A 26,973-nucleotide genomic window follows, 5' to 3' on the forward strand; every position below is an offset into this window, starting at 1 on the left:
GAGGGAGCCACAGCCGGCGGCGCGGACACGCCGTCACAGCTGCCGTGGCACCAAGTTCTCTCCCCCCCGTGTGGGCAGACACGACCCTCGTCCTGCAGGTGCTAATGGGGGCCGCCCACGTGCCCGCGGGCCGGCTGGGCTGAGGGTGTGCGGCTGGGGGCCCTCTGGAGGGGACCCCTCTGCCTACAGCAGTCATGTAACGGAGCAGTGGGCAGGGACAGCACGGAGTCCCGGCCGGTTACCTGCCGAGACGTGGGGATTATCCCGTCTCAAAGAAAGCAAAGGAGCTGGGGGTGTGCGATCCCTCCCCTTCTCCTGCAGAGCGCTTTCCGGAGGCGGTCAGCCAGCCCCGGGGAGCTGGGGCAGGGACACACACACACACACACACACACACACACACACAGACTCCCCCGTCGGGAGTCAGCTCTGCGGTCCGGGGAGGGCGCTGCCCGGGAGGCGCTGCGGGCAGGACCGCAGACAGGCCAGCGGACACCGCGTGGGCCCTGCCGTTGGCGCGGCCATGGCCAGGGCCGTGGCAGAGAATGGAGGCAGGCTCCAGCAGGCTCTCCCCGGTGAACAGCCCGTGCGTCTCACACAGGAAGTCCCGGGAGAAAAGGGAATGTGCATGGTCGGACGTGACCACAGCAGTTAACCGGCTTCATTATGCCTCACAGTGTCCCATGTTTTCATGTTCTTTTATTATTCTGTAAAAGGTAACAAAATATACAGAACAAGTTTCCCCTTTTAACTAACGTTACAAACCCCTATTATTGCTTATATATAAATATCATACTCTAGCTGATCAGTATTAATCAGGTGAAGCCCAGCCACGGAGCCTCTACTGTTAGCAGGCGTTTATCTAAGCGTGTCCTCCGTGCTGCTGATCGGATTGCGGCCGGAACCGCCGGGAGGGAGTCCCTGTGCACGTGTGGGTGCTGCCGACCAGTTTCTAAGCCTCAGACATGAATGCAGAGATGCCTCCTTCAAGAAACCAGTGAATCTATTGCTCTGAGCTCATGTCAGACAGGCGTATGGCACGGACGAGCCACCGGTCGCTTCAGACACGGCGCTCACACCCGCACGGAGCTGCCCGCGGCGCGCACCGGCCTTTCCTTGATTCGATGGCCTGCCCGGCAGACAGGAAGTGATTCGATAACAGCAGAAAATCAGGCCCGTTTGGCACTATGATACAATGGGGAATAGCAGGGAGCCCCCGTCCCAGCCCGGACAGCCGCTCTCCTTAACGGGCTGGGACGGGGGCCAACAGAGAACTACGGAGACAGTGTCAGTCTGCGGCCGCGGGCCCGCCGCCCTCCGCGCTCACATGGCCTCGAACTCGTCGATGCGCTGCTTGGTGTTGCCCTGGCGGATCTGCCGCAGCGTCTTGTACTTGTCGCGGCCTTGCCGCATGTTCTCGTTGTGGATGATGTCGTTGTGGGTCCTCTTGTTCTCGTCTCGGGCCTGGGACAGCTCGCTGGACAGAGTCTGCAACGCAAGAGGCAGGTCAGGTCAGGCCCCGCTGCCGGCCTCCCGGACCCGCGCGGCCCCGGGAGCGGGAGCCGGGAGCCAAGCCCGGGCCGCCCGCCCCCTCACCATGAGCTGCTGCTGCACACGCAGGTTCTTCTCGGCCTCGGTGACCCGCTTCTCCTCGTTGCGGTCGCCCAGGATGCCCTCGCTGGACAGCTCGGCGCTGTAGCCCGAGTCCTCGGGGCCCTCCTCCTGCAGGTTCTCGCGGACGTGGTAGGCCACCGGCTCGTACACGGGGGGCGGCGGGGGTGGCGGTGCCGTCATCACCAGCTGCAGCTCCTCCTTGGTCTTCACCAGGTCATCCTGGGCCTCCTTGGCCTTCGGGAGCGAAGCACGGCCGTGAGCACTTCCCCAGGCCCGCCCGGCGCTCCCTCCAGGGCCGCTTTCCTCACGGAGAGGTCCCCCTCCTCCCGCCTCCCCCTCCTCCCGCCTCTCCCTCCTCCCGGCAGGTGCCCGCAGCATGAGCCACAGGAGGCGGCTGCACCACCAGGTCCCCTGCAGACCGGCCGCCGCGCGGGCTCCGGGTCCGCAGAGCAGTGACCACACGTGCCCGCAGCACAGAGAGGCGGGTGCCGGGCCAGACGTCTTTCTAAGTATCCGTTCTTCCGTCCGTGATCCTAGCATGTGCTCAGCTTCCTTCCCTTTCCCCTGGCCGCTGCTCGCCAAGCTCCCCTCCCACGGCAGGTGCTCAGGAGTCCTCACCATCACCCTGACTCTTCCAGCACCTTCTCCGGGGCACATAACTAAACCCACTCACTTCATGCCACCCTGACGGGCTAGTTTGTAGCTGGTTTGTAACCAGCTCTTCTCACTAACACCTTATCATGAGCACTTTCTCCAGAAACCCAAGGACTGAGGCCTCTGCTCACAGCTCGGGGCGGGACAGGGGGCCCCAGGCGTCCTCACAGGGGCTGCCTCAGGTGGGGAAGCGAGAAGGACAGGCCGGGTGGGAGGGGGCGGAACCCCCACAGCTTGACTGAAGCCTGTACTCGAACCCACACCCACAGCGCCCAGGGCCTGGGCTCCCGGCGGACGTGAAGGCAGAGGGAGTGGCACTGTCATGGCTGCAATTCACTACCCTCTGCGGGGTTCTGAGCAGCCCTCCAGGCGGGCAGCGGTCCCGTCCACAGGAAATGAGGCTGAGGCCTCAGCTGGTCACACCAGGTCCCATCGCTGTGCGTGCCAGGCTGCAGGTGCCAGCCACAGGGGAGGCTGGTTCGGGCCCTGTGGCTGGCTCGCTGCTGGGGGCACCCAGCTAATCCGACCTAAAGCCTGGGGGCTGCCTGGGGGGCAGAACGCTCAGGCGTCACAAGGTGGCTCTTTGTTCCCCTGCTGACCCCACGGCCGCCCCCGTGGGAGCCTCCAGGAAGGACCGGCACCGGCGGAGCACGCGGTGCCCTCCCCGGCAGCCCGCCGCCCGCCCGCCGCCCGCACTCACCCGGTGCTGCCACTCCTCCACCTCGTCCTCCTTGCGCCGGCGCGCCTCCTCCAGCAGCGCGATCTTGGCCGTGTACTCGGCCAGCTCGGCCGCCTGCGGAGCCACGGAGAGTGAGCTTGGCCGCCCTCAGCAGGCCTCCCCGGTGCCGGTGCCGGTGCCGGTGCCGCGGCCATGTCCGACCAGCAGGTGGCGGCCCGCACCCGCACCTCCTCCCCGCCGCCCGTCCCGCCCCGCCGATCCGCTTACACCAGCAGAAATCATTGTCAGCAGGTGTCCCTGTCCAGTCCCCAGAGGCAGCGCCTCCATAATTCAGCACCGTGAAACCGGCTCCTACCAGCTGCTCCTGGCTCTTTATCTGATCCACCGTCTGCCGCTCCAGCTCCTCCTTGGCGCGCAGCGCGGCCATGCGGTCCGCCTCCAGGCGCTCGGCCTCCTCCTGCGCCCGCCTCCGCTCCTCCTCCAGCTGCAGGGCCCGCTGGATCTGGTCCGAGAGCTCTGGTGGGGCACACGGGCTCAGGCTCCGCCCGGCTCCCCGCCCTGCCGGGCTCGCACGCCCCGTGCTCACCGGGCGCAGCACCACAATGCCGGCCCGCCACTCACCACCTGCCACTGCGAGCAGCCTTTCCTGCCGCTAAAGCCCCCGCCTCGTCAGCACTCACCCCTCGGTCAGGGGCGTAAGACAACGCCCACAAAGCACCTGGCCCTGGCCCTCCAGCCTGTTCCGGGCGCTGGCTGTACCTCCCGGGGGTGCTGGCTGTACCTCTCAGGGGCGCTGTCTGCCTGGGGCCGTGGCCGTGAGAGAACATGCCCACCTTTCTCGGCCTTCTTGGTCTTCTGCTCGTAGTCCTGGAGCCTGAGCATCAGCTCCTCCTTCTCCCGCATCATCTGCTCCTTCTCTCTCTCCACGGTCTCCCGCCTCTTCTTCTCCGTCTCCAGCTGCTGCCTGTTCGGGGCAGGCACAGGAGGTTAGGCTCCGCAGCCGCGTGCTGTGGGCACGGCCAGTCCGCCACCCAGCGCGGCCGCTTCCGCCGAAGCCGCTTCCACCAAAGCCGCCTCTCAGCCCGGCACGGCGAGGGCCGCGAGGGAGCAGCTGCGTGTCACCGGCCGCCCAGGTCCCGCACTGCCACCGGCTCTGCCGGCCCAGCCACGCGAGGGCCTCCTGCGGGCTCTCCCCGCCCGGCCGCCCGCCGGCCGCTCACCGCTCCAGCTGCTTCTGGTGCTTCTCCTCGCGGGCCTGCGCCTTCATCTGCTGCACCTCGATGGTGTCGGGCTTCCGGCGGCGCATGTACAGCTCGTGGTTGCCCATGCAGAGCTGCAGGATGCGCTTGTTGATGCGCAGGCGCGGGGCGTAGAAGACGAAGTCCTGCGGGGGAGAGAGCAGCTGACGCCCGGCCCTGAGGACTCCGATGGCGGCCACGCCCCGAACCAGGCCTGGGCCGCGGGACCCGCAGAGTGGGCGACGGGTGCGGCCTCAGGCCAAGGGCTGCAGTGCCAGGGCGCCTGGCCTTCGGGTTAGCGCCCGGCCTGCAGCCACGGTCCTGCCGGCTTCTGCAAGTTCCCGCTGGGCTCCCGTCTCCCTGCCCAGCCTGCGCCCCCCATGCCCCCGCACAGGGTCAGGACCGCTGGGCCGGGGTGCCTCCCGGGAGCCCAGCTCCGGTCAAACGCCGAGGCCTGGCACACGGGAAAGCCACCCCCTGGCCCCGTGTTCACCTAACCACGCCCTTTCGAGCCACAAGCCTTTCCCCAAACGGTCCCTCCTCCTGGCACATCCTGTCCAATGCCGTGCCGAGGCCAGCAGTGCCCACGGGGACACCGTGGGTCACTGCCCGTCTTCACGGCGCCCTCCTCCCGTGCCCCCTGCGCCGGCGCTCCTGGTGCCACCAGCTCGGTTTGCTCTCTGTCCCGCTCCAACAGGCGGGAACCTTTTTGGATGTCTGTAACGTCATTCACTCCAGGTAAATCTTTGTTGCTCTGAGACAGCTCCTACAGTTACTGAATTCCCAGTCCCACCGCGGCTACCTTGGCAGAGCCAGACCAATGTTCCCCACCCTGACCTGGACAGTCCGCACCTGGAGGGCAGGCCCGGGGCAGCCACCTCTGTATTTCCCGTGTTTACTGCTGCTCACGAGCACCCCCCTGGAGGCTGACCGACAGTTCAAGCCCCCTGACCGGAGCAGGGGCAGCTCACAGAGGAGCAGGGGCAGCTCACGGAGGAGCAGCCTTCTTAGAAAAGGGACACGCTGCCTCCGGGAGCTTGGTGACCGGGGACCAGAAGCTCAGGACGCGGTAACACAGAGCTTGTGTCCTAGCTCTTGCTCACGGTGACCAGCAGGTGACAAAGGAGAATGTGGGTTAGAAACGCTCGCTAAGTTACTTAAAGCACCCGCCTGCTTCCTCTCCTTTCCTTCCTTTCTCTTCTCAACCGCAGGCCCTCACATCGGGGTCTGGCCACCAGCTCAGGAGAGCGTGGCCAAAACAAACAACAAACAACAAACAAACAAACAGCAGTGCCTCCCACTCCGGGCCCTCGTCTGCTCCAGAAACGAGGGCGGATGCGGAGCCCGGGCCCATGGCTTCCGGGGCGCGGCCTCCGGTTCACCTGTCATTAAGCCGCCGGCTTTCCCAGGGAGGGGCTGCCCACTTCTCGTTACACAAGAGGAAACCAGCTGTGCTGGCTGCACAGACAGGCCCCTCCCAGGAGGTCCGGACTGTGTCCCCTGCGTACCGGCCAGGCCTCTGACCAGCACCAAACCCGCTTCAGAAAAAGTCCGTTTAGAAAACCAAGAGGGGATGTGGGCACATCCCCTCCCTCCTCCCGCCTCCCTCCTCCCTCCTCCCCCCGCCTCCCGCCTCCCGCCTCCCGCCTCCGAGAGAGAAGCCGTGGACAGGGACCGGCTCACACTCCGCAGGGAGGTAGTCTGCCTTCAAGTTAAAGCCGAAAGGGGTGCGCATTATTAAAAGGTCTAAAATACAGTCTCCAGCCAGCGAGCTAACGCGCAGCCACACGCCATGGCCTGGGACGGCCATCCAAACTCGGAGGACAGACCCTCGGGGCACGAGCCAAGTTCAAGGAAACAAACCCAAAGGTCACCTTGAAAGGGGTCAGGGCCCCATCCAGGGCTCCCTGCCCACGGCGGGAGGGGGCAAAGGTCACGGGGAAAGGGCTGAGCACAGAGCAGGTCAGAACGCCATTTTCTCCTGCGGGGACCCGAGGTGCTGCCGGGAGCCCCCGCACCCAGGAGCGCGGTCCGGGCGGCCGGCTGGGCGGCCGGCTGCTCTCCCGGGGCCATGCTCGAGCCCAGCGAGGCCTGGCCTTCGGCAGAGGCACTGGCACAGGATGGCTCTTTTCCTCTCGGGAATGCAGACGGCTGGCAACTCAGGGGCCCGTCAGGCAGCGGCAGACACCGGCCCGTCCTGTGCCCCAAGAGGCCCTGGCCCTCCACGTGACCTGCCGGCAACCCCCCACCCACACACACATGCTGAGCACACCGGCTCCTGTCACCGAGGAGGGAACCGGATTTATCCTGGAAACACGCTTGGCTACAAGAAAACCAGTAACACGTGCGGCCGCCCGTGCACTTACCGGCGCCTTCTTGTCGATGGGCTTGATGACAAACTTCTTGTCGTTGAAAGAGATGTTCCTGATCTCACTCCACGGGAAGCCGATCTTTGGGGTCAACCTGAGGTTAAAGGTCAGAGGTTAGCTGTGCCCGCTGACTGAGGGGTTTGCAGATCTAGCCCCAGTTCTCCTTGGTCAGGAAGTGTAAACCGAGCACTCATCGTTCCCGCCGCTCCGTGCTGCAGGCGGCGGTCTGAGGCTCAGGAACCTGTCCTCCCCATCGTCTTTCTCAGCTGGGGCGCCACCCTGGCTTGTAACCTCCAGCCGGCTCGTCCCTGCGCCCTGTTGGAAATGCTCACAGCCATCTTCAGCCCTAAGCCCCTTCCCGTGGGACAGCCCAGCCACGGTGCTCGGGGCCGGGATCCACGTCAGCCGGCCCGTCCGGGGAGCGTTCCCTCTCCCAGTGTCCGCACGGCCGAGGAGGGAGCCCTGGCGGTGCGGAGGGCCCCTCCCGTCACCCCATCTGCCCCACGGCGAGAGGCCCTGCCAGAGGAAAGCCCGAGCCGGCTTCCTGCCCCCGCCTCTCCGCCGGGAAGGGCTGCCTCCTCTCCACGGCCACACGTCCTCCTCACCCAGGCCTCCCGTCAGCGTCAGCCTCTACGGGCACGAGACCCTAAACCACGGCCCGTCACCAGCCCCACGGAGGCGGCCAGGGTGGTCAGGCCCCACTCGGCGTGGACTTCGCCGGGGTGCAGCCGGCGCTGCCGGGGGCGGAGGCCTCTGGCCGGTCAGGGTGTGCCCAGCACACTGCCGCACCCTCCTGGGAGCGAGGGCGAGGTGCGGCTGCTCTTCGGGCTGAGGGCCAGCCCCATTCTGAGCGCACCAGCCCCCTCCTAACACAAGCCCACCCCATCCTGCGTGGTCACTATGGCCCACAGGCTGAGACCGGTCCACAGCTCTCCTCACCTCCTGATGCCAGCCCACTCCTGCAGCACGTCACCACGGCTGCCCTCCGGGCCAAACAGACCCTAAGCCGCCTCTCAGACACTGCCCTCGGACCCTCTCCCCCACATGCACAGCCAGCCCCGTTTGCTAGCAGAAACGAGCAGGGTGGGCATCTATTTCATCATATTTAAGTTTTACATCAAGTGAAACCCAACGCACTGCGCCCACTGAGCGGGAGGTGCGGGGCTGCAGTGTCGGGGGGGGTGCCCGGGGGTGTGCCCGGGAGTGTGCCCGGGAGTGTGCCCGGGAGTGTGCCCGGGAGTGTGCCCAGGAGTGTGCCGGGGGAGTGTGCCCGGGAGTGTGCCGGGGGAGTGTGCCCGGGGGTGTGCCCGGGGGTGTGCCCGGGGGTGTGCCCGGGAGTGTGCCCGGGGGTGTGCCCGGGGGTGTGCCCGGGAGTGTGCCCGGGAGTGTGCCCGGGGGTGTGCCCGGGGGTGTGCCCGGGAGTGTGCCGGGGGAGTGTGCCCGGGGGTGTGCCCGGGGGTGTGCCCGGGAGTGTGCCCGGGAGTGTGCCCGGGGGTGTGCCCGGGAGTGTGCCGGGGGAGTGCCCGGGGGTGTGCCCGGGGGTGTGCCCGGGAGTGTGCCCGGGAGTGTGCCCGGGGGTGTGCCCGGGGGTGTGCCCGGGGGTGTGCCCGGGGGTGTGCCCGGGAGTGTGCCCGGGGGTGTGCCCGGGAGTGTGCCCGGGAGTGTGCCCGGGAGTGTGCCCGGGGGTGTGCCCGGGAGTGTGCCGGGGGAGTGCCCGGGGGTGTGCCCGGGGGTGTGCCCGGGAGTGTGCCCGGGAGTGTGCCCGGGAGTGTGCCCGGGGGTGTGCCCGGGGGTGTGCCCGGGGGTGTGCCCGGGAGTGTGCCCGGGGGTGTGCCCGGGAGTGTGCCCGGGAGTGTGCCCGGGAGTGTGCCCGGGAGTGTGCCCGGGAGTGTGCCGGGGGAGTGTGCCCGGGGGTGTGCCCGGGAGTGTGCCCGGGGGTGTGCCCGGGAGTGTGCCGGGGGAGTGTGCCCGGGGGTGTGCCCGGGGGTGTGCCCGGGGGTGTGCCCGGGGGTGTGCCCGGGAGTGTGCCCGGGAGTGTGCCCGGAGAGGCGGGCTCGGAGGAGGACCAGGCAGGCGGGAGCCGCCACGGTCTCGGTCTCGCCGCTGCAGGCACGTGGCGTTCACTGGGAGACCTTCCTGCTTCGCAGTTTGAAGCTTTTATTTACAAACGTGAGAACGGTCTGGGCGGTGGGCGGTGGGCAGGGCTGGGCAGGTAACGGGGCTGCAGTGCGGCCCGCAGCTCTCGGTGGGGAGGACTCACGGGCCTGGCCGGGCCGGGCCTCCCTGCTCCCCCGCCCCTCCCCAGCCTGCGGCGGGGCCAGGCTTACCGTGTCTAACCCACCGCAGCCCAGATTGAAACTTCCCACTCGGGGGGTCTAACTGGGGTCCTGACCACAGCAAACCTCTCCAAGAGACTGAGTGGTGGGAAAGCCACCTGTTCCAGGTTCAAGTTCGGCTCCAGAGACCCGGAGAGCTCAGCCCGGCCCCTGGCCCCCGCGTCTGTAAAAAGCCCCGTCAGCACAACGCCGGGTGCCTCCTCCCGTCACCGAGCACAGCACGCACCCTCCAGCAGAACCCACAGCCTGCCCCTGGTGTCGGGTGGGAAGGGGGGATTGTCTTCGAGCAGCCGGTCTGAAGCGTCCTTCCGGACGTGAGGGCACTGGGAACGGAACCGGAACACTGACTGCCAGCGCGGGTGAGGGCCGGAGGGGAGGGACACTGGCTCTCGGCTCCGTCCCCACCCCCATCCGCTCGGAAAGGGCTAATGGAGGGCCAGCCACGCCCCGGAGAGCACCCTCACCGTCCCCCCCGGACTCTGTCCCCCGGACTCTGTCCTCCGAGCCGGCATGGACTGGCCCTGCGGGAGGGGCGGCGCTGCCGGGACGGAAGGCTCGGGGCAGGATCGGGTTCCTCTGCTCTTTGTCTCGCTCTGTTGTTTGGTTCTCGGTCTGGATGCCAAGCAGAATTATAGCAGCTGATGTGAACCTTGTTCCCAGGCTGATAACGCTTTTCAGGGAAGGGCCTGGGTCTGCCAATTCCTTCCCTCCCATGGGCTCCTGCTCCGACCTCCGGGTTCACAGGGGAAAGACAAGTGCTTCAGTCCGACGTGCCCGCTGAACGCCGTGTGTACGATGAGAACGGGACCCAGGGGCCATTTCCCAACTGGAGCTCATTCAACACCAAAAGGGACAACTTTTTAGTGAAATAAAGGCATGTCTGCTTCTTTGCAGGGCACACCGAATCTCCTAGGCCCAGCTTACATCCTCCATGTCCCCGTCTCCCGTCTGAGCACCCCTCTGCGAACTCCCACCCCCACTCCCAACCCTAACCCAATCCTGTACTCCCCTAACCCAATCCTGCACTCCCACCCTAACCCAATCCTGCACTAACTCTAACCTTAACCCAACCCTGCTCTCCTAACCCTAACCCAACCCTGCTCTCCTAACCCTAACCCAATCCTGCACTCCCACCCTAACCCACCCCTGCGCTCCCCACCCTAACCCAACCCTACACTCCCACTCCCAACCCAATCCTGCTCTAACTCTAACCCTAACCCAATCCTGCACTCCCCTAACCCAATCCTGCACTCCCACCCTAACCCAATCCTGCACTAACTCTAACCCTAACCCACCCCTGCGCTCCCCACCCTAACCCAACCCTGCTCTCCTAACCCTAACCAGACCCTGCACTGCTCTGCACTAACCAGACCCTGCACTGTCCGTCTGCAAGGGCACCAAGTGCCCGTGAACACAGCCAGGAGCTACAGTCCCTGGCTCACCGTGGACGCCGTTTGGTTTAAAAGGAGAAGCGGGCCTGGTGAACTCCTGCCTGTTTGCTAAGTGCAGAGGGAGCCTCCCCAGGAGGGGCGGGAAGTGAGGTTGCGCCCGCCCGCCCGGTGTCTTGGGGGAGAAGCCCCTTGAGGGAGTGGCCAGTGTCCCCGTTGGCGGGGGGAGGGAGCAGGCCTGGGACTGGAGGGGCACAGTCCTTTTACTGGGAAATGCACATTTGTGCTGTGGGGCAGTTACAGGCTGGCTTCACCGGGTTCCTGCCCACGGCTGTTCCTTCAGCCGGAAAAACCTGTTTGGACAGCCCTGGCCAAGGCTCTTACAAAACCTGGCCATTCAAGAAAGTCCACAGGCAGCTTCCCACGTGACCCAGGAGGCCTGGCTCTCCACTCAGCTCCCAGGCGGGGCCTGCTGACCTCCAGTCCCTCCTCACCGCGCGGAGGAGCACAGGCCCCGTAACCCACTTCCAGGTTCTGGAAGGCCCCGAGAGCCCGAGAGGCCTGTCGTGTCGCACGTGTGACCAGACCCTCCAGCAGGAGACCCTCCAGCAGGGTCCCCAGCGCGGCCCGAGCACGCCGCCCCAATCCAGGCACCGAGGGGAGGTTCAGGACCGGCTGACCGGGTCCCTCCCCAATCAGCAAGAGGCAGTGGCTGGGGTGAGAGATGCTTTTGTGGGATCACAAAGCAGTACCACCCCCTCAGGATGCCAGAGGGGGGCTGTGGGGGTCAGGAGAGGGGGGCTGAGAGCACTGACCTCTGAGAACGGGGGGCAGAGGGGGCCCAGGGGGACATGCGGGATCAGCACGCGGCCGGGAGGGGCACTGGCCAGCGGTCTGGTCCAGCACCTCGCTGGTCTCTCTGCCGCTCAGCTCCGCCCTGCACGCACGGAGGCAGGAACCGGGCCACAGGGCGTGGCGTGGCACCAAGGCCTGGGGGCAGTCCCCGGGCACCCGCACCCTCAGCTCTGCAGGCCGCCTGCACTCGGGAAGAAGCTTCTCAGGGAAGAAACTAGAACTTAGGCCTGTCCTCGCTCAGGAGCCACCCTGAAGCAGAATGGGGCTGCTGGGCAGCCTCTGGCAGGAAAGAGGCCTGTCTGTGTGCGCAGCGGGCGGCACAGGGATGGGCACAGGAAGTCGGGAGCCGCTCCTGCCCAGCAGACCACCCTCCCCTCCCCGTCCAGGGACCGGCGGACTGTGTACTAAGGCTCCTGTTTACAGCCTCGGGTCCCCGCCAGCCCCACAAACACTCCCGGAGGGATGAGCACACCTCCAAGGCCTCCCGCGGGACCCTCAGCACACGCAACAGGTGCCGGCAAAGAGACCACAGACAGGAGAGCAATGACGCACGCTCCGAGGCGGCCACAGCCACAAGCCCCGAAGACACACACACACACACACACACACACACACACACACACACCCGGCCAGTCGCCGCCCGCATGCACAGCTCCCAGGCGCTCCATCTGGGCCATTCCCCTCACCTGAAGGTCATTATAAAGGTCAACTCACTTGTCATCCTTCTCATAGATATTCAGGCCCAGGGCGTCCACTCCAAGCCACAGGTCTGTTCCCTTCTTGTTTTTTATCTCGAAGTAGTTGATGCCGTACATCTCCAGGTCCTGGGCGATCTTCAGGTACTCCAGCATGGCGCTGTCTCTAGTGGGGACACGGGCACGTGAGCGGGGTGTCCCGGGCGGGGAGGCAGGCAGTCCGTGGACGGCCAGCACCGCGCTCCGGGGCTGCCCGCGGCCGCCTCGCCGCGCCGGCCCGCACTGACCGCCGGTCCCTCCCGCTCTAAGGAGCTGACTGACTCCCGCGGCTTCTCCCGTTTCACTCTACTGCGGGACCCCCTCTCAGCCTCATTAGCAGCCACGGCTTAGGCTTCTCGTTCTTCCCTCGAGGAGGCAGCGGGGCCGGGCAGGAAGCTAAGGACACGTGTTTGCGAAGCCCGAGCTGCGAAGGGCCTTCTGGCCGGGGACCACGCGGCCGAGCCCGAGACGAGGATCCGGGGCCGCAGGCTGGCCATTTCTTAGGCTGGACAGCGTGGTCCTGGCTCGGGGTCCGCTGTTTGCACTCACTTAGAAGGCAGTTGCCTCGCGAACCGTGGAGCCCAGCCCCTCGGTGACAGGGGAGACAGTCTGGAGCTTAGGAGCAGCGCCCGCCCCTTGACTGGCAGGACGTTTCAAACATGAGAGGGGAGCTCAGGGCTTGAAGGCTCCAACGGACTGGCCGCTGCCTGCCCCGGGCCCCTGAGCTGGCGGCCGCCCCGGGGTTCAGGGGCGCAGGCCGGCCGGCCGAGGCCACTCACTTGAGCATGCCGCGGTGCTCCGCGTGCCACACCTGGATCCGGTCCTCCCACTGGTCCCGGGAGAGCTTGTGCTGGTCCATGACTCTGGTGGCAGAGGAGGGTGAGTGACAGACTGTCCCCCTCACCAACCCGTCCCTCTCTTCAGCCAACACCACCACAGTGACTGGTTTCTACTTCCCACCGTGCCATTCTGCTTAAGATGACCCGACCCCGATGGTTTACTCCGGAAGGAGACAGACTCAGCCCTGCTAGAGAACTTAAAGGGCATTTCATTTTAAGAAGCCTTTTCTCAGTGGTAAGATGCGTACACAGATAATGATTTAATAAAAATAAATTAATAAAAAAGAAGCCTTTTCTGCCCTCAGGGGTCACTCATGTGGTCACCGGTGACTAAGCACAGACCTAACGGCACCCGACTCCTACACCAGGAGGGGAGGCAGCCAGGCCGTGAGACACGTGGTCCTCTGTGACACCCTCGTAACACGCCCTCCACGGCCCAGAGGACGGCCCTCCTGCTGCCGCTCAGCCCGCCGCTCGGGGGCGCCGCTCAGCGAGGAGACCGCCCTCGACGCCGTCCCCGCGCCCCTCCGCCGCCCTGCCGCCCGCCGCCTCACCTCTGGGGGATCAGCCGCTCGGAGCTGAGGTAGCCGGACTTGTGCATCTCCTTGTTGTAGTCTCCGAACTTGGCCTGCACGGCATAGGAGCCCAGCAGCACGGCCGTCTCCGGGGGGCAGTAGATCTCGTCGCTCAGGATGCCCTCCTTCACTTGGAGGAAGAACAGCTTCTGCGTGATGTCCTGGATGAGCTCCTCAGGCACGTCTTCGGGGTAGAACTTGGCCCTGAACTTGAACTGCAGGGGATTCTCCTTCCTGACCTCCTGGGCCGACACCTGGACAGCAGAAGCCGAACGCTCAGCACGCCCAGGGGAGAAAGCCCCGCCCCCAGCACAGGCCGCCACCTGCCCAGAGGGCCTGCGGGCCAGTTTCAAAGACACTGTCCATTCTGAAGTCACCTTTTACATGTCAGACCCAAAAGGCCATTTAAAAAGTCCCACTACACACCCTCCCTTCGGGGAAGCCTAGCGCCAGCCTGGCCCGATGCGGACACATCTCTCCATGAGCCTGGAAGCTGGGGTACTCTTAACCCCTCAGCCCCTCCCTCAGCTCCCACCGCCCGCCGCCCTCTAACTCGGGAGGAGAGCAGAGCTTGGAAAAGCGACATTTTCCAAACTGTTGGCAGAAAACACGTTTTGCTTCTTGCTGCTCCTTATAATTGTTACTGGGATTATCCCGTCTTTAGAGTTGGGAGATAATCTATCACAGGCTCCAACAAAGCAGTAACAGGTTCTCACAGAACAGTGGGTGATTCATGGTTTAGAAGATTAATATTCGCCCTGAAAACACACACTGAGGCAGCTAAATACCAAGAACTAACCACCACACGCTCGGTGAGTGAGCAGCGCGGGAAATGCCAGGATCCGATTTCCAGCCCATACCCCCGTTTACGGGAAACCTGCACCTGTTTGCCTGTAAAAACTTTTACACAAACAAAAAACAACAAAAACCACAGTCAGAGTAAGGGCTCCAGCTCCATGCCAGCGAGGATCCACACCCAGCGAACAGTGCGAACAGTTAGCTCTGGTTTACCTTCTTGTCAAGCTTCAGCCAGGTCGGAAACCCCTTGTTATCCACATACTGGAGGCCGAAGTACCACACCTCCCGGAGGCCGATGGTCTTCACCACCTGGAGAGGGGGAGGGGGAGGGGAGAGAGGGAGAGAGGGAGAGAGGGAGAGACGGTGGTCACGGAGCAGGCACACAGGCCATTACATCACCCCAAAGCCACAACAATTTATTTTTAATAATTGGAGCTGATTCTGGGTTTACATTAAATCTTACAAAATCTTAAGACCTAAAATCTCACTCCTACTCCTCAACTCCATCACGCGTTCCGATGTTCCGAGTCGCTGCGCTGAGTGTCAGCAAGCACAGGGCGCAGCAGTGACAGCGTGCCCGGTGTGCCCCGGGAGGAGCGGGACTGGCCGGCGTGAAGCAGAGGCGCCTGGCTCTCCTCTGGCCGCCCGCCTCTCCGCCAGCAGGCAGGCCTGCGGCCGCACAGGGAGCCCCGCACAGGGAGCGCAGCCGGCCGGGCAGGGCAGGCGGTGCGCACTCCAGGGAGGGGCGGAGTCTGTTCCCTTCGGACACAGGGAGACTTCGCCCCCAGGTCACAGCGAGGCTCTCGTTGGAAGAACCCTCCGTGGTCCCTGCCTGACGGTGATCCGGGCCTCGGAATCGAAGAGCAGCTGCCGGCACCGTCACGGCCAGCCCGAGCGGTGCTGACGGTCTGAGCCCATGGCGTACCGTTAGCCTCCAAGAGAAAGCCGTACCCGCCCTTCACACACATCGTCACGTGGAGAGGGAAAGACTGCGGGCGGCGGCGATGAGGGACCAGGGATCTGAACGCTCGCCCACATCGAGTGGGAAACGCCACGCACACCCCTTCCCAAGCTGCTTCCGCCCGGGACACGGGCCTGGGCGACCTGCCTCCCGCCTGGGACACGGGCCTGGGACACGGGCCTGGGCGACCTGCCTCCTGCTTCCCTCCTGGAGACACGGGCCTGTGCAACCTGCTCCGGCCAGGGACACGGGCCTGCGCGACCTGCTCCCGCCAGGGCCCGGGCCCAGATCTGCTAAAACCTTCCCCCAGGCCCCCGTCAGCGCCCAGCCGCTCCCCAGGGAAGTGCTGGGTGGAGGACAGGCTTTCCTCCCGTGGGGCCTCAGAAAGGCCAGCGCAGGGCAGGCCTCACACCGCGTGCTGCCCACTGGGCCCCTGGCCCGGAGAGACTGCTCTCTGAGGAGCTGTCCCCAGCAGGAGCCATCGAGGCGCTCTGTCCCCATGACAACGCCCACCTCCGCCTTGGGGCTGACCGTGCCGGGCTCCGTGCGGCCCGCTCCGGTACGTGCGTCTGAGCTCACGGTCACAGAGCGGGGCGGGTCCCCCGGGAACGTCCCTCTTGGGCCGTGGGCGCAGTCTGACCTCACTGCACCAGCCCCACATGGTGGCAAGCAGCCAGGTGACCCCGAGCCGGGGGCAGAGGGCAGCAGTCCTGGGTGTGGCCGAGCGGGAGGGCAGGCACCGGCCAGCCTGTCGCCTTTGGTGCTGAGCCTTGGTGCCCCCTGAAGCAGCCCCGGGGGGTGAGCAGGCCGTGAGCCCCGCGGGAGGGAAGAAGCAGGCAGCACACCGAGGAATGCGCTTGGCAAACACAATGACCCGGATGCTGCAGACGTTTCTTTTCTAAACAGAAATTCTCTCTTAGTTCAGAGACCAACCTGGTCAAAGAGCTGCTTTCCCGTGGTGTTGGGCTGGATGGCGAACTCCAGCTCCGCATCCATGGTGGTGACCCGGACATTGATCTGGAAAACACGGACAAGTCACACTCAGTGAGCATGCTCTTCTCTCTTTAACAAAATATATTTTTATTGAGTTCAGAGAGGAAAGGAGAGGGAGAAACATCAATGAAGACAGGGAATCATTGATTGGCTGCCTCCGTTACACCCCACTCTGGGGATCAAGCTGGCAACCCAGTCGAGTGTCCTGACCAGAACCAAACCCAGGAGCCCTCAGTCCACAGGCTGACACTCTACCCACTGAGCCAACCAGGAGGTCAGCATTCTTTCCTCTGAATCCTCTCCTGAGCCTTCACCCAGGGCTCCTCAGCAGCACGGCAGGTGGGTTCTCTCCAGCAGCCATGATCAGTCTGGTCACCACACACACAGGCACACACTCACACACACACACACACACACACACACACACACACGTGCGCACGCACACACACACATTCACATGCACACACTCCCCGCTGACGGAGGTAACTGATGGTCTGACCGAATGCAGGCCTCCCCTCCTGAGGAAAGCACATTCACACTCAGCCTGTGTCTGGCTGCGGTGAGGTATTTCCCACGCATCTCCTCCGGACCCCACACAGCCAGGGAGGCGCGGGCGGCGAGCCTGCCCCGGAAATTCAGACCAGGCAGGAAGGAGAGGAAGGAGAGGATCACAGCAGTGGGCAAAGTAGGTTGACTTCTGTTCTTATGGGAAAGGAGGTGATTAACAAGTAATAATAATCGAACCGGTTTGGCTCAATGGATAGAGCATCGGCTTGGGGACTGAAGGGTCCCAGGTTCGATTCACATCCCCAGTAGGGGGTGTGCAAGAGGCAGCTGATCGATGACTCTCTCTCATCGATGTTCCTAACTCTCTCCCTTCCTCTCTGTAAAAAAAAAAACCAAAAAAAAAAAAACCAATAAAACATATTTTAAAAAAACAAGTAATAATACAAGAGGGCAGCACAGCATTCGTCTGCAGAATGGCCAGCGCCTGACGACACAGTGCTCCCGGCACAGAGGACACAGCGGTCCTGTCTTAGTCACGTGCTAAACGCTCCATGTTCGTAACGACGGAGGAAATCGTTTCCCATCAGCATGAGCTCCCATTGGCGGTTCCCATAAAACATCTACTCAGACAACAGGCCATTTCTATACACGTCTGGTCACTTATCCAGGGCTTTGGAAGTGAAGAACATCTGAGTCCCAGCTCCTTTCCCAGCCTCTGTGAGGATGTGGTGAGCTGCGCTCACAGGAGCAGAGCCCTGGAGACCGGGTGGGTCTCGGGGTTCTACATGGCGGGAGGCAGCCCCACAACGGGGCAGAGGCATTCTCGGTGCCTCGGTGTGTCTGAGGCAGCAGTCCCTGCAGGAGCACAGCCGCACACGGGCGTGGGGTGGGGCAGGCATGTGTGCGGATCAGCAGCCACTGAAAGCCTACCCCGAGGAGGCTCGCCAGCACACTAAGACTGCTCTGCATCCAGTCCTGTTCAGTGGGGTGGTAACAATTAAAGTTTAATTCTGCTCATGCACCCCCTGCCCATATATACGTGCAGAACCATGTGGCTGATGGTGCAGATAATTTAATAATTCATGTCTCCTTCCAAATGCTCAGACAGTCACACTGTGAGGTCTAAAGTGTCAGAGCATGTGAGGCACCAGACATCACCCTACTCCACTGTTTATACTGGGAATTCACAAACACCTTTACGTGTGGGAGTTAAGTTAGCCCTCAACTGATTTTTAAAAACCAAACAAAACAAGAACTGGCCAGTGAAACTTCTTAAATTTAAGCAAAATGCTGTGCACGTTTTGTTGTTGTTGTTGTTGTTGTTGGTGGTGGTGGTGGTGGTGGTGTGTGTGTGTGTGTGTGTGTTTCATGAATAATGACTAGAATCTCACAGGTATTTTGCTCCAGGCCACTTGACTATATAATGCATATTATTGAACATCAGGATTCAACAAATAAATTTCCTTTGCCTTCGTCTTTGAAGATAACGAAAACTTAATTGTCAGCCTCTCTATCCTCCCTCTGCTTAATAATCTGCTCTCTAAGACATTCTATTTGCTGATGTTAGGGGTCAGCTCAGCGACCACACTACGCACCCTGAGCCAGGACAGCACATGCTGCGGCCCCGCACCCCCGCCGTGGGCACCTCGCATCCTGTGAGGCTCGCGTGCTCTACAAGCCCCACCACATGCTGCTGGGGTGCTGACACATGGGGTCACCGGTCAGGAGGAGGCAGACCTCTCTTGCACGTGAGCCACTTGACTTACCCCACAGAGATGGACTCCAGTGGCTGTCACACCCGAATGGGACCCGCCGTCAGACTCCCCAGAGCAGCTTTACAAACACTGGAGTTTCCGGGCCTCAGCCCAAGAACCTGTGTTGTTGTTTTTTAAGCCACTCAAGTGGCTTGAGGACGGCCCAAGCCACTGATGGCAGGCAGGAGCAGGGCAGCCGGAGGCCTGGGTTCGAGACCTGGCGCTGCAACCCACTGAAGACTTAGCCTCTTATGTGCAAAAGGTCTGGACCACATAAGGTCCTTTCAGCTCGGAAATGTTAGGCCGAGAGTCCAGCGGGACCGGGGAGAGGATCAGAGCAAGAACTGAGAGTCCCGGCGGCCGACTTCTAAGGAGATGTGGGGGGATACGGGGAGGATCCCTGAGAAAGTAACTCGGAGGGGACCCTCTCAGCAGGCGGCCAGGAGACCGCTTCCGACAAAGGCTGGCTCAGCCCCTGCAGGGCTGTGACCCTCCTGGAGGAGACTGGCCACGGGCTTCCCAGCCGACTTCTCTTTCTATCCAAGAGAACTACCAGTATTTAAGCCCCAATCTTCCTTTTAAAACACCCAATAACAATCCACCCCCTAAACGACATAAATCAGTCCCCGCTGCTCCCTCCCTCCAGCCAGCCCCGCCCGCAGCCGCGGTGCAGATCCGTCTGTACTGGGAGTGGGTGTATCTGTAAGGCTGTTCTTCCTTCAGCATCCTGTACTCCAGACGTCACCTGAGAGCTTCTGGCCCAAGTCAGCGGCCGAGTTCTCTGCTAAATGCCCGAAGGCAAAGAGAGGGACAGAGAGGGACAGACAGGGGATGCTCAGGGGGAGGGGACCAGCGGCGTTTGAGGTCAGAGGTTAAGACTCCGTTTCTTTCTTCTCTCTTTCTCTGAAAGGCTTTGGGGGTCTGCTGTGTTCACGCACTGAGTCCCAGGCCTTCCTTTCCGTGGCCACCCCAGGACCGGCCCTCCGGACAGAGACCGGGAGTGACCACGGGCCTCAGCCCTCCTGTGAAAACACGGGTCTTCCCGGCCTAACGTGTTACGCTCCCAGCAGCCTGTACAGAACAGAGGCTGGACTGCTGGCGGTGAGTGACCTCCCTTTCTCCTTCTCCTTGTGGCCAGTAAGTACTTGGCGCTACTGCCGGTGGGAGGTGCCCACATCCTCCTGACACACTGCACTTGGTCTGAGATGGCCTCCCGTAGATCCTGCCACCAGCCTTACAGACCGGAGCGCCGTTCCGTGAGCCCCTTCAGAGCGAGAGCATGGACCACAGGGAGCGGGGCGCAGCCTGCGTGTGCCTGCAGGCCGTGCTGGCGATAAGGCTGATCCCGGTGTTATCGGACGTGCGCGGGGCTGCCCGGCACCGAGATTACCCGGGAGCCTGACCTTCACAGTCACTCACAACGTCAGCGCTCCCCACAGGCAGCTCCCCGGCAGGGGCCGCTCAGCAGCTCCGCCGCCCTCAGACACTTGGCTAAGCCCTCAGAGACCCCGCAGGCCGACGGGAAGCAGGCCCCCGCCTTCGCCCACAGGGAGGACACGGGGAGTCCAGCAAGGAGACCCCCCGAGAGCCGAGTGAGGAGGCACCCCGGTGCCTGTTTGGGTCACTTAACGGAAAATCACACAGAAAACACTGTGTTTTCATCTTCAGTCAAGCTGTTGTGTCCTTTTAAAATTGCAGCCTCTGGAAATATAACTCACAGCCGTAATATGTGCCCGTTAAAGCCAGCAATTCGGGGCTTTTAGCACACCCGCAGTTACACAACCTCACCACAGCTAACTTTAGCACATCGTCACTCCCTGGCCCGCAGCACCCCCTCCTCCTACCTCCCCCGGCCCACAGCCCACTTCCGTCTCCAGACGGCCCTCCTCCGGGCAGTCCCTGGGAAGAACGGGGTCTTTTTGTGACTTGCATCTGTCACTTAGCATGCTTTCCCGGTTCATCCATGTCCTAGCATGTCAGGGCTCCAGTCCCTGGTTCTACCCCACAGCATCCCACTGTCCGGGTGAGTCACTCTGTCTCTCTGCCCTGAACTGAACCGCCTGTGGTCAGACTGGGAAGAAATCCTAGGGGGAAACAATGACGAAGAAAGTGAATTTTTAGAAACTAAACTTCAGTGGGAGTTCCCCGGTCTTCCAGCTGTAGATGAAAGCACCCAAAGACAAGGTTTGTTTTCCGCTCTTTTCCATTTCACCCACCTTTCTCGATGTCACAACAGCAGCTGCCATAGAACCAGAGGCCCAGTGTACAATATCCGTGCACTGAGGGGGGTCCCTCAGCTCAGCCTGCACCCCCTCACAGTCCTGGACTCCTGGGGGGGCGGGGTGTGCCTGCCAGGGATTGGGCCTAAGCCAGCAGTCAGACATCCCTCTCGCGGTCCGGGGCTCTCGCAGTCCGGGACCCCTCGCTCCTCACCTCCCGCCTGCAGTGGAGGCAGGAGAGGCTCCCGCCACCACCATTAGGCTTGCCAGCCATGAGCTCCTGGCTGAGCAGTGCTCCCCCTGTGAGAGTGCACTGAGCACCATGGGGCAGCTCCTTCATTGAGTGTCTGCCCCTGGTGGTCAGTGCGTGTCATAGCGACTGGTCATTCCACCATTCAGTCCATTTGCATACTACACTTTTATTGTATAGGACGAGGCTTTGTCTTGTTACATGTGCAATGCAGCCCCAGTAGCACTGTTTACACAAACAACACGATTATATGGAAGCCGTTGCCACTGGAAACCCAGTGGCAGATTTCACGTTGTCATAGTTTCAAGCAAACACAGTTAGAAAGGCCGTCCACAAACCACCCAGTCCCATACAATCCTTTTAAGGACAGAGAGGCCAAAACAAAACCAGTATGGTGCTAATGGAGGGTATTTATCAACATGCTGAAACTATTGTACAGAGAGAAGGCAAATAAAATGGAAACGTGGTCCTAACACACGAGTTTTCATTAAATGCGGTGACGCCACATTAACACGACACCGCACCGGCAGACACCAGCCGGCTCGGCCGGCAGGAGCTGGAGGCAGTGGTCCCTCTCCCAGCACTGCCCCGCCAGCAGGAGCCACACGTCCCCATGTGCCGGAGCAGGTTGGCTCAAAGCTAGAAATTGCAGAGAGAAGTGTCTGAGCTCTAGCTCTTAACGCCAGACTTCCTGAGGTCTCGGCCTTCAGAGGGGGAGGAATAACAGGGTAAGCATATTTCACTGGCAAGCTAGCCGCTGGCAGGTCTGTAAACAAATGGATAATGACGTAACACTGCTCTTCCTTTCTCGCCAGCTCTTCTGAACCTTAAGTTGAAATTATACCCGATCACATCATTTGATCTTTTTTCTTTCAAGGTTCGAAAGACACTGAGTGACGGTGAGGAGACTGGCTGGTCAGGCTCAGGAGACGTGCAGATGCCCCAGAAAACTGGTCACCTGGCCCCACGAATCCTGTAAAAAGATGTGTAATTGAAAATAACAAAAATGTCAGGCAATCCGGGACGAGTCCGGGCCTCGCTGTCTGCAGGACGGTGGGCAGACCCAGAACTCTGTTCTGATCAAGTTCTCATGGACTACGTAACTCCGGGGCAATATTCTAGTTTTATGGCCTCTGGTGGGAACAATAAAGCCATCGATGTTGGCGATGACAAGAGTCCACCTGGGAAGGCTCCTGTGAGTAAGGTCATTGCTAGAACTCGCCCAGGGGTCACGGGCGGGCAGTCCCGCTAGTTCTGGGAACACAGGGTCCTGAAAGCTGCCGAGCAGGCCTCAGCGATGCCGGTTAGCTGCTCTCGGTCCCCTGTGCCCCTCTCAGAGCTCCAGGTAACCTTCCCACCATGAAGAGCCAAGCTGGGGCGCTGCTGCTGACATTCCGGGAACAGCGCCCCCTGCAGGGAGCAGCTATCAGAAACGGAATGCGCCTCCAGCCCAGTGCCTCCAGCCAGGTCATCGCCCTCTGGACAGCAGTCCCGGCCCCACCCTTCCTGCTGACTGGTCAGAAAGGCCGTCACTGGTCAGTGTTTGCGAAGGTGCCAACACTCATGGAAAGCAAGTCCAACTTTATGAGCCAACTGGCCTCAAACCAGCGAGTTGTTTGGTTGAGTTTCTTGCTTCAGTTTAAGCACAGCCTCATTTATTGAGTGTGAACTTTAACGTGGAGGAATGGGGGTGGGGTGCCTCTTATCCAGAGCACTGACCTCATTCTGCAGCACTTCAACTTAACCGTGAAAACTAACTACACACCCACCTCCTTCTGAGCTTCTCCCCTCCGCCCTTAGGCTAAGCTTACAACTAGCAGCTCAGTTCTTAATACGCAGTAGACAGCAACAGGGCAGAGTATCACCATGAAAGCCGGGCTTGGAATTTCCAAGTCACTTGTTACATGTGGGTTGTTTAACATTTTAAGAACAGAGAGGCCAAAATAAAAATGTAATCATGACACCCATGACATCCACCTCTTTTATGTTTTGTAAATGTATCTATATATATAAAAGCCTAAGCGACCATTACGACCAAATGACCAGTCACTATGATGCGCATTGACCACCAGGGGACAGATGCTCAATGCAGGAGCTGCCCCCCGGTGGTCAGTGTGCTCCCCGGCCCTCCCTCCGCCGGCCAGCCAACCTCCTGCGGCCCCTTCCCTTGGCCAGCCAGCCAACATCCCACAGTCCCTCCCCACTGCCAGCCAGCCCCCAATAGACCTCGATCACTGGCCAGGCTGAGGGATCCACTAGTGCACGAATTCATGCACCGGGCCTCTGTATGTTATAATAAACAGTGACAGGTGCAACTGCTTTGTAGGGTAACTAAATGGGACTGCTTGGTGAGAGGTGTCAAGTTATCCTAGCCTGAACCCCTTTTAAACACTGGGGAAACTGAGAGCCAGAAAGTTTACACAACTTTCTCAACTTCTGGTAATCAGCTTCTAAAAATATTTACATTTGTATAGCTCTTAAGCATTATTCCTAAAGTTGTATCTCTCAATAGAGTCAATGGTTTTAAACTTCTGAAATGTCTGTATTTCCAAATTCCAGGGTGAAAACTTCGGTAAAATTGTGCATAAGAAGGAAGTGCCCACGTCAGCCAACACCCAGCCCATAAATTTCAAGAACATGTGACGAAATCCCAAATCTTTCTAAACAGCTCTTTTTGCCTCTGAATGTAAGCCACTTCCTGCCCCCAGACCCACTTCCTGTCAGCACAGGCTCTGAACAATACAGAGCGGACAAACCAGTCTGTGTGTGCTCATTAGAGCCGGGAATCTCGGCCTCGGAGCTGGAGGCACTTTCCGGCAGTCGCATTAAAGAGGCTCAGCTCCTCTCCAACAAGCCGTGGGGAACGGCGTGTGCCATCCCGCTCCGGGGCTGGGCTGCCCCCGCGCTGGGCGAGGCTGCCTGTGTGAGCAGTTACGGGGGGGGGGGGTGTGGGTAAGAGAGGAGGGGAGAGGGAGAGAAAAACATCCATGCGAGAAACACATCTACCGGCTGCTTCCTGTGGTGGGAATCCCATAGGGCAGTGGTCAGCAAACCGCAGCTCAAGAGCCACATGCGGCTCTTTGGCCCCTTGAGTGTGGCTCTTCCACAAATACCACGTGCGGGCGCACGTACAGTGTGACTGAAGGGGTACCCTAATTAAGTTAATAGCAATGTACCTACCCGTGTAGTTTAAGTTAAAAAATGTAGCTCTCAAAAGAAATTTCAATCGTTGTGCTGTTGACATTTGGCTCTGCTGACTGATGAGTTTGCCGACCACTGCCCCAGGGGATCAAACTGGCAAACCTGGTAGGAGCGGCCTGACCAGAAATCAAACCTGCACCTTCCAGTGCCCGGGCCGCAGCGGCCGGGGCCTGTGTGGCTCTAACGTGGGGACTGAACTAGGAGCTCAGACACCTGCGTGGAGGGAAGGGAAAGGGAATAATCGGAGAACGCCACGTCCTGCAAAGGAACATTCCCTTTCAGAAACAGATAGTCTGCCTCAAGGTCACTTTCTCTACCAGTAAGCTTGGTTCTGTAACACTGACCTCAGGCTTACTGGCTGTGTCATACATACTCGGCCCAATTCCGTCCACTGGAAAGGGGGGAATTCCATCCACAAGCTCAGGATCCCAAAAGACAAAGTATGGACGGGGCCAACACGACCACCACAGGCCACAACGGTTTCATTCTGGGCCCATAAACATAGGAGATCAAACCTTTGCCCCGTAGATCACAGTGCCAAAGGACATGTCTCCTATAAGGAGGTCAGACACGAGGCATGTGAGCGTGACCAAGAGTCTTCACTTTGCCATCGATCAAAGACGGGGAGTAAGCCCGCCCTCAGTCAGCAAGCCTGCAGGATCTGCCTGAAGCAGCAAACCTCAGTAAAACATTCGCTGTTAAACCCCCATTCTGTTACACACACACGCCCCGTTTAATTTATATGCCACTGTCAAGTCTGTTCCATCGGATGGGATCATAACTGCACATAACTCCTGACTCCACCACGACCTGTGTGCGGGGCAGGCCCCGCCCCACCGCCCCAGCTCTGGGCCCGGCTCACAGCTCTGCCACCGCACAGCCCAGCTCCGGGGAGGGCGACTGGGATAATGACCCATTTCCAGCCGGGTCACAGCACGCTCCCCGCCCCCGCCCCGAGACCGTGGGAACAGAGTGAGGCCTGGGAACAGCTCTGTGTGCTGCGGCTGCAGCGGGGAGAAGACCCACAGCCGCCAGCAGCTCAGACCTGCCTGAGCAAGCAAACTCCGTCCATCACGTGCTTTTAAGCCACCCGGTGTAGCTGACTTACACCGTGTCTCTCTCTCTCTCTCTCTCTCTCTCTCTCTCTCTCTCTCTCTCTCTCACACACACACACACACACACACACACAGGGGCAGTCCGGCTGATCTCCTTTAGTAAAAGGCGGGCGGGGGGTGAGATGGCCAGTGGAGTAAAGCAGCCCTCACTGACCGGCCACAGAAGGTCTCCCGAGGAACCTGGCTGGACTCAGGGACCAGGGAGAGGCCGTGGGGGGGGGGGGGGGGCGGCAGACCAGGGAAGGAGCCGTCCCTCCTCCTGCGCCCTCTCCCACCAGACCCGGCACTTGGTGACTTGGAAACATACAGCATCTCTCCCTTCCACTCTATGGGCTTTCGGAGAACAAACTTCATTTTGGAAACGTGGAAACTTCACAAAAACAGAGAGGACAGTTTAAGGAGCCCCATGTCCTCCTCATCCAGCCCCAACACCATCACCTTCCCAGCAGTCTTGGTTCACCTACTTCCTGTCCCCTTGAAGTTCACTGGCACATTCATGTCACTCCACCTGTAAGAGCAGCAGCACGTGGCCCGAATGGACCCACGCCACGCCATATTTCCAACCTAGCTCAAAACTGGTCCTGAACGTTCTTTTTTTATAATATATTTTATTGATTTTTTACAGAGAGGAAGGGAGAGAGATAGAGTTAGAAACATCAGTGTGAGAGAAACATCAACCAGCTGCCTCTTGCACACCCCTCACCGGGGATGTGCCCGCAACCAAAGTACATGCCCTTGACCGGAATCGAACCCGGGACCCTTCAGTCCCCAAGCCGACGCTCTATCCATTGAGCCAAACCGGTCTCAGCTGTCCTCACTCATTTCAAACTGCCCTGTTCGGCCAGTTTCTTAATAGACACCAAGGCTTCCCCACCCTCTCCCCACTTAGAAGTCTCACCCAAATAGCAATGTGTTGTGCAAGCAGATACTTCACCAACAAGAAGCCACATCCGTGATTATTTAACCAAGGCGATGAGGCGTCTGGGTGACAACACTATACTGATGTACCTAGCATTCAGACCTCTAACATGGATGTCCTAAGCTTTTACCAATTTGCTCTCAAAAGAAAAGAAAATTAGCATAGGGAAAGTGGCTTCAAACTTAACCAAAGGTAAAAATCTGATAGATCTGGCTACTACAGTTTGCCCTCGTGTGGTATTTGTTCCTGGGTTTATCAATAAGACTTAGGGCAAGATCAGAATTTTCATTTTGCTTTTAAAGTTTTTCTCAAATATATTAGATTAAAAAGATAATTGTGTTAACGCAGTTTTCATTTCCTTTGAAACACCAATACCATTAATCCTTAGGGTGTTAAAAAAAAAAGGGGGGGGGTGTGATTCATAATCAAAGAAAAACAGAACTGACCACTGCTACTACCTATGCCTTTCTGCCCTGTGCAGCTCTCTGGTGAGCTCCTATGCATCCCTCAACACCCTAAGCACCTCCCCAGCTGGCAGGCCTCCTGGCTCCCGGGGCCACAGTGTAATCTTCTTAGTGTGTACCTCTTACACACTCATCGCCCTGTCCTGCCGATTTTTACTTACCTGTCTGACTACCCTCTGAGACTGAGAATCCCTCACAGGCAAAACCCATCTTCTTTACTTTGTAGCCCCAGCCCCAGCACAAAATGACATGTAACAGGGCTTCAGCAGTAAGGAGGGAATCCACGCGAGCCCTGGAGGGAATTCTGACCACTGTAAGAGATGGAGGATGGAAAGCAGGTACCGCTGGGAAGCGGTTTGCAGCAGCAGTGCCACGGCGCACTCGTGAGCTGCAGGCAGACTCTTTAATCGGGCCCGGGCCTTTCCCCTCAGATTGCCCAATTAAAACGGCAACAGCAACACAGCAATGGCCACCTCGTGGGAGTGAATCAAAAGCACGCCTATTTTTTGTCATT

The 26,973-nt window shown here is 60.5% G+C and overlaps 1 protein-coding gene across 3 annotated transcripts in view; it reads right to left on the minus strand.

Annotated features, from left to right (window-relative positions):
• Positions 1–679: 679 nt before the first annotated feature.
• Positions 680–26,973, minus strand: part of EZR (ezrin) — a 33,061-nt gene continuing 6,767 nt past the window's right edge. For all 3 annotated transcript variants that reach the window (XM_084889711.1, XM_084889710.1, XM_084889712.1), the window contains exons 3-14: positions 15,971–16,054; positions 14,290–14,385; positions 13,258–13,532; positions 12,644–12,727; positions 11,845–11,991; positions 6,549–6,645; positions 4,165–4,328; positions 3,778–3,908; positions 3,300–3,460; positions 2,966–3,058; positions 1,594–1,845; positions 680–1,485 (exon numbers count right to left, since the gene is read on the minus strand). In XM_084889711.1, the coding sequence (XP_084745837.1) occupies positions 1,321–1,485; positions 1,594–1,845; positions 2,966–3,058; positions 3,300–3,460; positions 3,778–3,908; positions 4,165–4,328; positions 6,549–6,645; positions 11,845–11,991; positions 12,644–12,727; positions 13,258–13,532; positions 14,290–14,385; positions 15,971–16,054 (1,749 nt within the window). In that variant the 3' untranslated portion in view covers positions 680–1,320. The remainder of the gene's footprint in view (positions 1,486–1,593; positions 1,846–2,965; positions 3,059–3,299; positions 3,461–3,777; positions 3,909–4,164; positions 4,329–6,548; positions 6,646–11,844; positions 11,992–12,643; positions 12,728–13,257; positions 13,533–14,289; positions 14,386–15,970; positions 16,055–26,973) is intronic.

This window comes from Pipistrellus hanaki (genome assembly GCF_964339955.1).
Source record: "Pipistrellus hanaki genome assembly, chromosome: 7".
Classification (NCBI taxonomy): Eukaryota; Metazoa; Chordata; class Mammalia; order Chiroptera; family Vespertilionidae; genus Pipistrellus; species Pipistrellus hanaki.